This window comes from Astyanax mexicanus, chromosome 3, assembly GCF_023375975.1.
Source record: "Astyanax mexicanus isolate ESR-SI-001 chromosome 3, AstMex3_surface, whole genome shotgun sequence".
Classification (NCBI taxonomy): Eukaryota; Metazoa; Chordata; class Actinopteri; order Characiformes; family Acestrorhamphidae; genus Astyanax; species Astyanax mexicanus.
In genome coordinates this window covers 16958408-16972303 of record NC_064410.1, presented here as the reverse complement: position 1 = coordinate 16972303, position 13896 = coordinate 16958408, and the positions used below count along the sequence as shown (strand labels likewise).

General features: G+C 38.7%; 1 protein-coding gene across 1 annotated transcript; it reads right to left on the bottom strand.

Annotated features, from left to right (window-relative positions):
- Positions 1–9774: 9774 nt before the first annotated feature.
- LOC103034764 (noggin-1-like) lies at positions 9775–12320 on the bottom strand. The gene has a single exon (XM_015604086.3). The coding sequence runs from the start codon at positions 12017–12019 to the stop codon at positions 11303–11305; it is 717 nt and encodes a 238-aa protein (XP_015459572.3). The 5' UTR covers positions 12020–12320; the 3' UTR covers positions 9775–11302.
- Between the last annotated feature and the right edge of the window lie 1576 nt (positions 12321–13896).

Here is a 13896-nt window from a genome sequence, read left to right as displayed (position 1 = left end):
TGAAGACTAAGAATTGTGTCTCACTGCTGGAGGAAGAAGAATGTTTGTGGCCAATATAATGGAAACACCTTAGCTAATGATGACAGATTGCACAGATCCTTTTTAAACATTAAGCATCGCTAACACTAAACCAGAGACATATCAAACTAGCCGGCCTAGCTAATGGTAGCTGTTACTCAGCAAGTAAATTAGAGATATCGATTAATAGACAATTGTAATTTAGAAACATTTGTGTATTAGAATTACTCAGTGGTTATTTTGCTGATTAAATGTTTCTTACAATAAAATGACCTCAAAGAAACTGTTTCAGACCAACTGAACTTTTGGATTTGCTTGTAGTGGATTTGCCACTCAGCATGACAGTGCAGGCTGGTGGCTTGACCGCATCTTAAGCAAAGAATCAGCTTTTGGGCAAAAGCCAGTATTTATATGTTTATTATGATGACATGTCATGAAGTTTAAATTTCACTTCAGGTCATTTATTCTTGCGTCATATTAAACAGGACCATGTGTAGGGCAAAGACACTAAATATACGAAAGAAGAAGATGAGCTGGAGGGGCAACATTATAGATTCCTTTTATCCCACCAATGAGAATCATATGTTTCCAGTACCATATGTCATATGTTTCAAGTTCATGCTATGCTTGAAAACCAGTGTGGTGGAATTATAACAATTCTGCAAAGAAGAATAAAACAAAATTCCAGAGCGTTGTGAAATACTCATTTAAAGTTATGAAAACGCTTGATTGCAGTTGCAATTAGGTATGAAATTACCTGTAGACACTTGTTTAATGTGGACTGTGTAATATACTGCATTATATGCTAGCTCATGCTAATTCACACTACATACATTGTCACTTAAAGATCTTACTGATGCAGCCTGCATAATCTCAATTAATTGCTCTGAGTAATAGACTGGGAAACTCTTGCTTAGCCAAATGCTGAGTGTGGGCTAGAGACCTGAATTTTTGGAGTGATGAAGCTCTGACCAGTACCTTGTTGGACTGGCAGAACTAATCATCCAACATTAGACCCTGAACTCAAAGATGTTTTTGTGAGGCTGAATGTAATAAAAAAAATCAGCAGTTTTACAACATGTAGTGTAGTCTTTTCAAAAGACTAGAGAATGTTACTGCTGCAAAGGAGGACAAACCACTGTTAATACTCTTAATATCAGAGGAACCTCTGGAGGGACCATTGTCTACAAACCTTTTATCCCTGTACTTCAGTTTTTCCTTAAAATACCTAAAACATCATGAATTCACACACACATACACACACACCTATAATGTCTGGCCCTGTGACTGAAGAATGTTCCTGGAGTTCATCATCTCAAATGAGTGGTTTATTTCAAAAGGCCATTTAAAGGTAATTAACATGCAGAGGTAGCTCACGGCACCGAGCTGTAAAACTCAATCACAGCACTGAAGCTTGGTTCCAAAGGGGAAAGCAAGCTTGATAAGTGGCGGCATGTGTTGAATATGAAAAGAGAAAAAAAAGAAAACTTGGCTTGGTTGTGAATTCTTCATTACAGCAGACTAATGTTCTGGCGGCATGCATAAATCAACACAACAGCATTCCTTTCATGTCTACAACTGGAGGTTATCATGCAGATCAGCAGGGCTTTGAACTCTTAGGCAATTGTGCGACGTATTTGTGGCAGCGGCGCAGGCCGAGGTCTAGAGTTTGTATTTATAGATCAGACTCCGTGTTCAAGGAAAGCTGCTTGTGCAACTTTGTCTGATCATGCACTTTCTAAGGACTTGGATCTGAAATTAAAGGAACAGTCCCAGTAAAACATGAAATTAGTTTAATCACTACAGGTGTAACTGATCAGCTCAGCCATGTTTGATATGTGACAAGTGCTTTTTTAGTTTAGAATAGGACATGCTATGCTAATGCTGCTAACAACCGCAAGACTTAGGCTGTCTCCTATCTCAGTAAACACATACCATAATAAGCTGATTTAGCATTAGTAAAAAAAAAGCAGGAACTCACCTCATTTAAACCTGAAAACCTGGATTGTTGCTTGGAGCAGATACCACCATTCAGCTGTGCTCATAAGCTAAAAACAATAGTGTAAAATTTAAACAGAAGTCAAAGACAACACAAAATGTTTTATCACAGCTGAGTTCAATTGCTCTAGGCACACCCAGGCCTGATTACTTCCATACCTGTTCTTAATCAACAATGACTTAAATAGGACCTGCCTGACGAAGAAAAGTAGACCAAAAGATACTCAAAAGCTAGACCTCATGCCAATATCCAAAAACAAATAAGAAAGAAAGTATATGAGATCTATAAGTCTGGGAAAGGTTATTAGGCCATTTTTTAAAGTTTTGGACTACAGTGAGAGCGATTGTCCACAAATGGCAAAAATGTGGAACAGTAGTGAATCTTCCCATAAGTGGTCGGCCAAACAAATTTACCTAATATCACAGCAACGGCTTACCAAGAAGTCACAAAAGACCCCACAACAACACCCAAAGAACTGCAGCCCTCAAATGCCTCAGTTCAGGTCAGCGTTCGTTTCTCCACCATAAGAAAAAGACAAAATCCACTGCAAAAAAAAGACAAAAGACAAAATCCACTGCTGAGCAAAAAGAACATTAGAGCTCATATCATTTTAACCAGAAAACATCTTAATGATCCCCAAGACTTAAAATATTCTGTGAACTGATAAAAAAAGTTTTTTGGAGGTGTGTATCCCATTGCATCTGGTGTAAAAATAACCTATTGAGATGCTGTGGCATGACATTAAAAAGGCAGTTCATGCTGAAAAACCCTCCAATATGGCGAAATTACAACAATTCTGTAAAGAAGATTCTGAAACAATGAAACAATATTCCTCCACAGGGCTGTGAAAGACTTACCACAAATGCTTGATTGTAGTTGCTGCTCCTACTGGTAGTGCTTACCACTTATTAGGTTTACGGAACAAACACTTTTTTTTACACAGGGTCATGTAAGTTTGGATTTTTTTTTCACCCTTAATAATGGAAACCTTTAAAAACTGCACTTTGTTTTTGGAATGATGATCACACATTTAAGAGTGACAAACATGCAAAGAAATTTAAGAACTTTGGAAGGGAGCAAACACTTTTTCACACCACTGTAAGTCTAATCTAAACCACAACCATTTGTTAAATAATAAAGATGAAGATGATTGAAACAATGTTTGTTAGCAGCATTAGCATAGCATATAAGCATCTAGCATTTAAAGTAAAGAAGCACACATCAGATACCAGGCATATATTGGCTGTTTGACTGCATCTGGAATGTGGAATGTGTCCCAGACCACTGTAAATAGTAGGTGTAGCTCCTGAAGTCTAAACCACTGGAAGAGCTTTTTTGGTGTATCTGCCTAAATATTACATACATAACTTGATGATCTTAAGGGTAAAGTGAACGTAAGTGCAGAGTCACTGCTATGTTCAGAGTGCACGTTTGTATCAACAAAAAAAGGTTGCAGTGGTATATTTGAGTTTTGATAGAAGTGTACACTGATTCAGTATAATGCAAATATTTCATAGGGAAGATACATTGGTTAAAATATACTTCCATAAGCGTGTTAGAAAATAACCCTAAAAAATGGAATTGTTAGTAACATTGAGATTGGATTATTAACGAAAGTGTGTTATATTTTTGATGTCATCAGAACTCAATAAAACAATAAAATCTCAAAGGGTGATGCGATCACCTGGACACTCGGAGGAGCCTTGATGCATAGGGGCACTGCACTGGAGGGGCCGCCTAATCGGTGCAAGAAATGTTTTTCTAGTTGGCATTTTCTGTAAGAGCTGTTTGTTCATGTATGATAAATTGTCATTATAGTTTAATTTTATTTTGTTTTCACTCCAATTCAGTAAGTTTTTGTTAGTTTATAGAGTGGGTTTGCTAGTTTGTATTAGTTTTTATACATCAGATCAGAGAGCTCAATCTGAGAAACACATAAACAAACAAAACTCAAACTTTACTAATTTTCACCAAAATGATCATCTATGAGTGAGTGAGAGACAGAGAGAGAGAGAGAGAGAGAGAGATTTATCAGTTCATCCTCCCACGTGGGGTGTTGTGGTGTATGAGCCACTCACAGGTAAAGGGTCTCTCAGCTGAGATCGGGCAGAGAATCTAAGCTCTAATAACAAGTAAGTAAGTAGATGGTGAATCATAAAACAAATAAATTATAGAACAGGGGTTGCCAATGCTGTTTTTTTATATTACATAACTGATATTCTGCAGCTAGAAATAATTTTACAGAGACACAAAGAACTCCAACTTCATGATGCCTCTGACCGTTGCATTTGCCAGGAGATCCTTTAGCAATCTGAAGCTTCTCAAAACATACCTTCGTCCGAGTATAAGCAATGATCGCTTGACCCAGTTAGCAGTAATCTCAATTAAAAAAACAATGTGGCGCGCTCTATTTCATTTGATATTATTCTTGACAAATGGGCAAGTGCAAAAGCACGAAATGTAACAATTAATTAAAACTCTTGCTAAAACTCTTACATAGAGTCCAGGCTGTTGTTCAGATTAGCTGTTACATATTTTTACTTTAGACTGTTTTTGTTTGTGATGTTTGAGATGATAACCTGCTGTAATATGCAACGAAATAACAATAAAAGTGTACAATATATGTCTTGTATTTTATAAGTGCATGAATATGTGAGATCTGGACACACAGACGGGGGTGGAGGGGGGACGCTGATAATATGTTTGCATACACCTCAGTGTGTGCCACTTATTATCCCGGAGCACAATCAGTGCCTCACCTATCTTCTATATACATTGTTCTTTTTATGTTATATCTCTGCTTTATATTTTCTATATTCTATCTTTGTATGTTAAAATATGCTGACAAACACCAACTGGTGAGATAAGACAGTACAGTAAGGCCATTCCCAGACGTTCTGCAAGTTCAGGCAGTTCTGGGTACATCTGTGTGATTTATTTTATGCAATTATACATCACAAAAGCAATTTAACATACATCTACACATAAATGATGTGTAATAATGTAACCATTTCTATTAGAGAAAGGAGCAGCGTAATCAATTTTTGAGCCAAATCAATTGCATTGATAACAGTCAAAGAGGAAAACTGCTGTGTAATTAATAATGGAAAGCTTTTCTTCTGGAACTGCTGCTGGGTTACGCATTGATTTGTAATTGTTGGCATGGAGATTTAGAGCACAGCACTTTGATCACAAAAGGATCTGTGGCCCTTCAGGGCAGTTTAATCAGCGGCTGCAGAACAGCTCCGACCCGCCAAACTCGAAGTGAAGCGAACTTTAAAGAAATGAAGGACTCGACTAGGATCTGTAGATGCAGAGTCCTGACTCTAACTGCAAACAAGTTGCAATTGATGGATTGAAAATCTACAGTAATTCCCTGTGAAGAAAGATTACAGCATATTACTGTATAATAAGAACACTAATTTACTATGAATGAATAACAGAATATTACAGCTTTTTAAGAGGTTTTAAGTTTTGACAAATAGATTATTTATAATTCTGTAATTATTCTGTACAATACCATATGTACTTTTAATGCTTGGGGTTTTTAGTTGCCAAAAAGTACTGCGAAATTTTAACTAGTCATTAACTGTTAATAAACAGTGAAATACTGGTAGCAGAGACCCTGCAAATTACTGCTTTGCAGTTCTGAGCCAGCATGAAATCACAATTCGTAGTGAAAAAAAGGGCTTGCACTTATTGCCTACAACGCTGCAACCAGACATAATATATGCAACCATTGCATAATATATAAATGAATACCCAAGGGAAAGTAGCCCCGGTATTTTATATTTCACACTGATCATGAGTTAGTGTTGGGCTACACCTTTTATGTAAATGAAGAATGTGGAATAGGAAATATATATGTTTTGTGTGGTTATTTGCTGTTGGTAAAATTTTCTCAAAAAATTGGGTAAACTCTAAGTTAAGTAAGTGCAATTTATTGCTTCAAATTTATCAAGCATATTCTATATGTTATATTTTACATATTACATACGTTATTGTGTAAAATTTGTGATTGTATATATTTTTTCTTGTGTTTATTCTCACAACAAATCAGTAAATTCTTGGGAAGCTTCTTCAGTACATTCACTATTTTTCCTTTAAATGTCCTGTTAAATATACAGATGAAAGCTGTTTTCATAGGGTATCCCAAGATGCATTGCGTTTATGCCTTTATTAAGCATTCTTTACAGCATCATGTTCTATATGGTGAAAGAGCAATAATCTGTTCAAACTCAACTGTTTCCTATATCAAAAACAAATATGCTTTCATCAGTAAGAATTCACACGTTTTGAATAGCTTAAAAGGTCGATCTCCATTATCTAATATCAGCAGGTCATGTTCTAATGCTAATAAATTCCACATGTTATCAGTACAGATGGATTCAAAGGGATTCTCTAACACACGGGTCTAAAAATATGTTCAAAAACATTCTGGTGGTGATAAACTTTTAATTAGAGTGGAGGCATGTTATTTGATCAGCCATAACATTAAATCACAATATCTAGGTTCCACCTCAGAGTGTGAGGTGGAAATTTGTGCCCATCAGTGAGCCTTGGGTGCCCACCGGTTTACTGTTTGTCCCTCATTTCATCAAACTGAATTAAACTGACTTTTGTTAGTAACTGACCAAACACTCCACAAGACCTCACTGATGATCTGGAGATGTTTTGATGCAGGCAGTTGTCTAACCATTACATTCCGGACTTTTTCAGAGTTTTGCTCCAAGCTGTCAGTGCTTCCTGCTAATAAAAACAGAAAGCTAAGATTAGAAAATTAGAACAGTGCATAACTTTCAATATTGGAGACAGATTTTTTTTTTCAACTGATTATCCACTCATTACCAAAAATGTTTTGTTGTGTGTGTGTGTGTGTGTGTGTTTGTGTCTAAGCATGTTGATAGACCTTTCTGCTAAAAAGCTATAAAAACCCATAAAACCATAAACAGAAACTACAAAAGCGTTCCCCACTGCTCTGTTGTTGCTGCTCCTGCTAGCCTAAAAGACTTTAGCATTAGCATGGAGAATGAAGAATTAGCATGCTGAGTAAATCACAGACTTCTGAACAGAAGTCCACAAACCACACACACACACACACACACACACACACACACACACACACACACAGCCCAATACAACAGCTGGGAGACGAGAGTGAGAGAGATTATTGTATTCAGTGCAACTAGTGAAGCTAACCTGAAATCTTATTATCTCTCGCTGTCTGTCTTTTTATCATGTCTTTTAATCACATTACTTCATAACACCTTACATTTGTAAACTTGACCAAAGAGTTATATATAAATCTTTATCTGATGAGGTGAGATGATGATGGAATTAAACACTGGGGCGCCAACTAGGAGCAACATTTGTCGCAGAAGATCTCTCTACCTTCTTCAGAATGAGAAATTCTTCTTCCTTTTTACTGTATTTATGTTTAGCTGCATCTGTTTAAATGGAATCTGGAGTTACTGTTAAGTGAAATTTGTTATAATACTGTGACCAGGTATATAAAACCTCTGAGCAGTAATGTACACTGTATATATTTATAAAAAAAAATAGATAGTTTTTTTTTTTTTCGCACATCTTTCTTACTAACACTGATCCCTCTCTACGCCCCCTATAACCCCCCACCCCCAGAGATGCAGTGTGTGTGTGTGTGTGTGTGTGTGTGTGGTTCAGACAGGAGCGTGAACCATGGTGCAGAGGTGTTTGGATAGAGCAGCTCCTCAGTAGGAAATCTGAAGCCTTTTCTGCATCTCTGAATGCAAAGGCACGAGAACCTAATCTTAGAAGCTACTGTGTACACAGCTTAACGCAGTGGGTCGTTTCGTATTTTAACTGCAACAATTTGCTACTTCAACACTTTGAAAGAGACCCCTGGTGTGTTTAGTTAGTGAGTGTGTGTTCTAATCAGAGTTGTGTTTAGATAAAGTGGCAGTGTGACAGGTCAAACAGAGCATGCGTTTGATGGCCTTTATGGGGCCTGTTGGTCATGTTTATTCCGCTCTTAGCCTGGCTCCGTGCTCCAGGGGGAGACTGACCCCCCACCAGGTCGCAAATGGACAACTGGGGGATGGAGAGTTTAGAACTTAACTTTTGAGCTGAGTGTAAAAATATGTCAACTCTGATACAGATTGCATTTGTTGCTTTGGTAACAAAGCTGGTTCATTCTTAAAATAAAGATGCAATGAAGGGTTCTCTAATTACTTTTTGGTTATCAGACTGGGTGCTACCTGCTTTGGCGGAAAGCTATAACTACCTATCACCTCAAACACACACCCCTCACATGAAGCATTGTGGTGGCAGCATCATGGGGTTCTCATGCTTCTCAGCAGCTGGCCATGAAGTGATAAATTAAATGCAGCAAAATGTGGGCAATTTTTCCGTTGTGGAAACTTTGCTCTTTTCACAAATGGTTTAGTTACTAGAGGTGGGAAGAATGACCAAAACCTAAACTCAAGCAGAAGTATTGCTACCAAATATTTACAAAATATTTAGACAGCAGCACATTCAAAAACCAAATCAAATATACGATTCATGAATGGATTACAAAAAACTAAGTCTAAACAGACATTTGCAAATGCATACAATGACTAATTTGCACTGCAAAATTATATGATTGTTTAATAAGCATTAGTCACTATTACCATTACTAACGTACAGATGATAAAGTAACACTAATGCTTTTAATAAAGCATGATACTTTCTGGTTAGCCTCATCCTTCCTACTGTTAGTTGCATACTCCATCACATCCCATTAGACAAATCCAGAAATGCTACACCTTGATGTTGAGTTCTTGAATGCAGAAAGCTACGTGTTTGTAGGGTCACTGTATGAGGTTTGAGCCTCTGCTGTCCAGCATAATGCTGTAATCAGTGTTTTTTCCACCAAGCCGACTGTGCTGTTAATAACTCTCCATTATTTTACGACAATGTTATACTGGTCAACCATAGATGAATTTGATTGGAGGAAAACATCTCATAATATGTGTTTGAAAATGTGGGTTTCATTTAAAATTCTTTTTAGGATTTAATGAACTAATGTAGTGCATTGTGACCCACCTCTAATAGAAAACTTGAAAGCTGGAGAGATGCTTTTTTAATGGAATACATTTTTCCTTCAAACAAACTTCAGCTGATTAATTCATAGCTCTGTTTTCTAAAACTTATCTGACCTCTCTATGTTATAAGCGTTCTAAATGTTGAGTTTTGTGATAGTTTATGACTGTTCCTTGAAGATTATTTTGCAATGATTCTCTGAATAACCATCAATCACAGACCGAGTGCTGTCCCTTCACTTCCTGTTTATAAAAGAAAATAACCCTTTATGACACCTTAAATCAACAGCTTTAAACTGTCAGGAAGCTAGAAATTGTGTAAATTGGACTTGAAATTTAGTCCATTAACATTCAATAAAAATTGTGTATTAGGTTAAGATTCTGAAATATGTTGTTATATTTGTACTTGTTTGCATATTTGCTTTTGTGCTTCTCCTCTAAAAGTACCATTTTGGTTTTGCTCTACAGTGAAAGTATGCAAGACATTTAACATGGACTATTTGAACTATTTCTAATTAACCCAGTATAAGTAATGAATTAAATCCACCATCCACTGCATTCTTCCATTCTATGCATTTATATTTAGGACACCATGACTTCACTCGGCTCTCTGAGATTTACCATATAGTTAAATTCACTCCAGCTGGATGATGAAGAGCAAATGATTAAAGTTCAATCAAACTTCCACTCTAGTGCTTTTATGTCACAGAATGATTTATTATAGGAATATAAAGAATAAATAGCAGTCATTCTTAATTTACAGTATAAAATCGCTGTCACAGCTGTGTGATATAAAACGATACTCCATAATAAATGTGAGGTCAACAGATCAGATTTCCATAATTGAAAAACTGCATCAAATATTTCAAACTCTATGCATAGTTTTAAGCAATATAAATACAGAAGCTATAACCAAATATTTTCCACAAAGACAGTAGACTCTGGATACACATAATACTGAACTATTTCATACAAAACCACATATACAGAAAATCCATTCCTACACCTGGCGGTAAAAAGGTGGGTGAAAAATAGTAGAATTTGTATATTTAAGTTAAACCGTTTATGGAAGGTACCATTTCTCAGGCACTTTATTTCTGTCTGATTTGTGAAGCCAGAAACAAACTCTAGTTCCTTCTATAAAACATTATCGCCAGTCACTCCAATAGAACTTTGAGTTAGTCAGATTTGAGTTTTTCTCACTAACTAGGCTGCTTATATGCTTATATGAAACCCAAACTAAACGAATTTCACTTTACCACATACATGTTAACCTATGTTAACTATTTTAATTAGGCTTGCATTTGATTGTTCTATAAAAATATAGGGTTTGCTGGTTGCTAGTTTCAGATGATCTAAGTGGGTTTTTGTGGGTCAAGGTGGTTGAGAAGCGGAACTTTCAGGTGAAAACAGATTCCATGATTTTAAATAAAACGGTTTGGCCGGTTGCTATGCTTAACAAAATGACATTGTTAACAAAGCTGGACATCAAGCTGGTCATACAAGTCTAGTAGAGCTGGCCAGTGTACAGGATACTGATGCTGGTTGATCAACGTCACTGTCATAATGGCCAACAAGTTTTTTAGGTTGGTCACCAGTGAAACTATAAACAAACTAACTAAAACATACCCTATACTATATCTGTTCAAACCAGCTTAACCATTTTTCTTACAAGCTGTGGATGATCATTTGTTTAATCAAAACAGCAGTTTATACAGTCTGTAAAGTGAATTTCCAAAATGGCTGTGCTAAGCTACTTTAGCTATAAACATCAGCTGCTGATTCCAGTCGCTTAGGTCAAGGCATTCCACTGCAGTTCTGTGTACAGTTTTTATAAAGTTTATTCCTGATTCAATTCAGTTCAGTTGTTAAAATGAAATCAGTCTCTCAGTAGAGTTTGGAGTTAAAACGTGGTTCATTATTAGAGAAAGTTGGAGGTTAGCGAAATCAGGTGTCAGCATGACAACATATAACACATATAACCACATAATTTACTCTGTCAGAATATGAGTCAGGGCTTCTCTCTCTCTTCCTCACACACACACTCAGCTCTGTTTGAGAGGTGGTGTTATTATGTAGGCTATTTGTATTTATCACTTCACAGAAGCATGAAGAGTCCCTGCAGCGGCACCTCAGGAATCTGCAGATAAAAGATAAATCTTATATATTTATATACATTTATATAAACAGTTCAGTCTGTTTATAACTCCTCCTGGATTTCAGGTCAGCTGCTCGAGCACGAGCACTTGCACTCTGTGATGATGGGGTAGTGCACGCGGATCCAGGCGCACCGGAGCGTCCCTCGCCTAGCGCACCTCCAGCGCAGCAGCGTCACGTGGGTGGATGCGGCGGGCGTACACAACATGCCCGCGGGCACCGAGCACGAGCGCTCACGACTGCAGCTTCCCATGCGCACGTAGCGCGGCCAGAAGCGCGCGCCCAGGTCACTCCACGTTTGCACTACGGGGCAAAGCGCGCGCTCACGCTCAAACTCGCGCAGCCAAAGACGCCGCCGCCGCTTCCTTTTCTTCTCCTCTTCGTGCTGCTGCTCGCGCAGCCGGTGATGCTGTTGCTCGTGCAGCTTCTTTTTCCTCCTCTTCTGGTTCTTCCGCTTCACTCCCGCGTGCAGGTGGTCTCCGCTACCGCCCGCGCGTTGCCGGAGCTCGTGCTCGTTGTTCTCCGGTTCCTGAGGCGACAGGGGCGGCGGAGGCGACGCGGACAGAAAGCGTGCGTCAAAGTGTCCAAGCGCGCGCCGGAGCTCGGTCTCGTTCAGATCACGCTCTCCGGGGTCCAGCGCGGGGTCCGGGTCCTCGTGCAGCTCCACCACCGGCAGCGCGTCACTGGGCAGCGGGCGCAGCGCGTAGTAGTGCTGGCACGCAGCCTCGCGCGCAAGATGCAGCAAGCACGGGAGCAACAGGACCGCGATGATGTAGCGAGGCATAGCGCTCGCGATGGGTGCAGGAAATTTAGAGGTGGCACGCGCTCTTATTCTCTGTCTCTCTCTCTCTTCCAGTAATTCCCGTCACAGCGGCACGGGAAGGTCGTGTCTGCGCACGCACTGCTGATGATGCAGCAGCCTTTGAAAGCTCTGCGTGCTCCACATGCTCTCCGCCACGCGCGCTATATAGCTGCGCTGGCAGAGCTGCGGGTGTGATGTAATAGCCCGAACCCCGTTGTGCACGTGGAGGGGGTTGGGAGTTGGTTTGGGAGATGGCTTTATGGATGCCCTCCTCAGCACGTAGTGGGAGGGACAGCGACAGACCACGCCCCCTGCTGGTTACAAATAAAAATAACATTAACCAATAAATTGTTTTATCAATACTAATAAGCCCTTGGCCAGCATAACCAAAATAAAATGCAGTATTCACTGTGAGCCTGTATAAATTAAATTATATTTATTTAATTATTTAAATATAATCCTGAATTACCCTTAAAATTAAAACAGGCTGTGATGATGTCAGGCCCCTGAGCACATCACTATCCACCAAGAACCCCCTATGTACATTTTATTAAGCACATTATGAACACACATTAACACAGTACTTCCCTGGCTCCTGTAGAAATGGCGACGCGCGAGCCACCTGGGTCCTTAAGGTCTGGGTAGAGACCAAGGGGTGTCCTGGGGGCAGGGGAGCTTGGGGGCACCTTTAAAAAAAAGAAAAGATAGAAAATAATGCATTAACATTGTACATTTTTATCAATACTTACCTGGACGTCCAAATGTTTACATGCATGTCTTATTATCTGTAAACATGTTAATACTGTATAATAACTATCATGTATAGTTGTCTTACCCACCTGCCCACTAGTTAACTGCTTGTTGGTTTAGCCGGGGGTGGGCTTAAAGTATTTAAGGGCAGGCGGGTACACTATTGGGGGGTCACAGACACTGGTTAAGCGTGGCTGGTATGCTGACGGGAGTATATTGAGCTGTTTATTTAGCATTTTGGTAGTAGCTGCCAATCCACCTTTAACTCCTACCAGTGTACAGTGTGTAAACAGTTTGTAAATATTGTATATTTCATTTTGTTTATTTTTTGTTTTTGGTTTTGGGTGCTTCGTTCGTCACTATAAACACTTTAAAAGGGATACTTACCTGGTTCCAGACTGTTTTTATGTATCTGCATCACCTCTCTCCGGTAACCTCCTGACCAGTTGTCCTCACACTACCACACAGGCTTTTTTAGTTTTTTCCTAATTCAATAGTATAGAAAATTGTTTTGTCTGTTTGATTGATGGTTTAGAGACTGTCAGGTCTGAGGTGTATTTAGCATTCTACTTTAGATTCTCATCTTCTTTATGTCTTCAGCTTTTCATAGATGGTGTAAGGCTTGTTTGTTTTCAGAATTAGCTGGTATTTAATTGAGTTAGTTATTTCCTCTGTCATTGGGATTCGCCTGTTTTGGCTGCAACACAAACCCCTGTGCTCAGAAGCTGAAGGGGTGCTGTTTTCTGAAATTTTGCTATTTTTTCCATAGTTTTGCTTATTGCAGGCAAAATATCTACTTTTTCTGTTTTCCAAAGGCTTTAGAAATAATATTAATTTCATTTATTCTAAGCATCCTTCAGTAAAAGTATTTTTTTTACCTGGCATGATCTAAAGCATAGCCCACCTAATATTAAATAAAATGTATAGCACTTTACAACTGATTCTGTTGCAAAGCAGCTTTACAGAAATGTGATCACAGGACAGAGAACCACTGAGAAACACAGAACCCCCAGTGAGCAATAGAGGCTAGGAATAATTTGCTGTAGGAGGAGTAAACACTGGAAGGAACCAAGGCTTACATATAACTTGAATTACCACACATTCTACCA

Coding starts and splice junctions, on each gene's coding strand:
- LOC103034764 (XM_015604086.3), bottom strand. CDS start 12,019: ATGCCTCGCTACATCATCGCGGTCCTGTTGCTCCCGTGCTTGCTGCAT.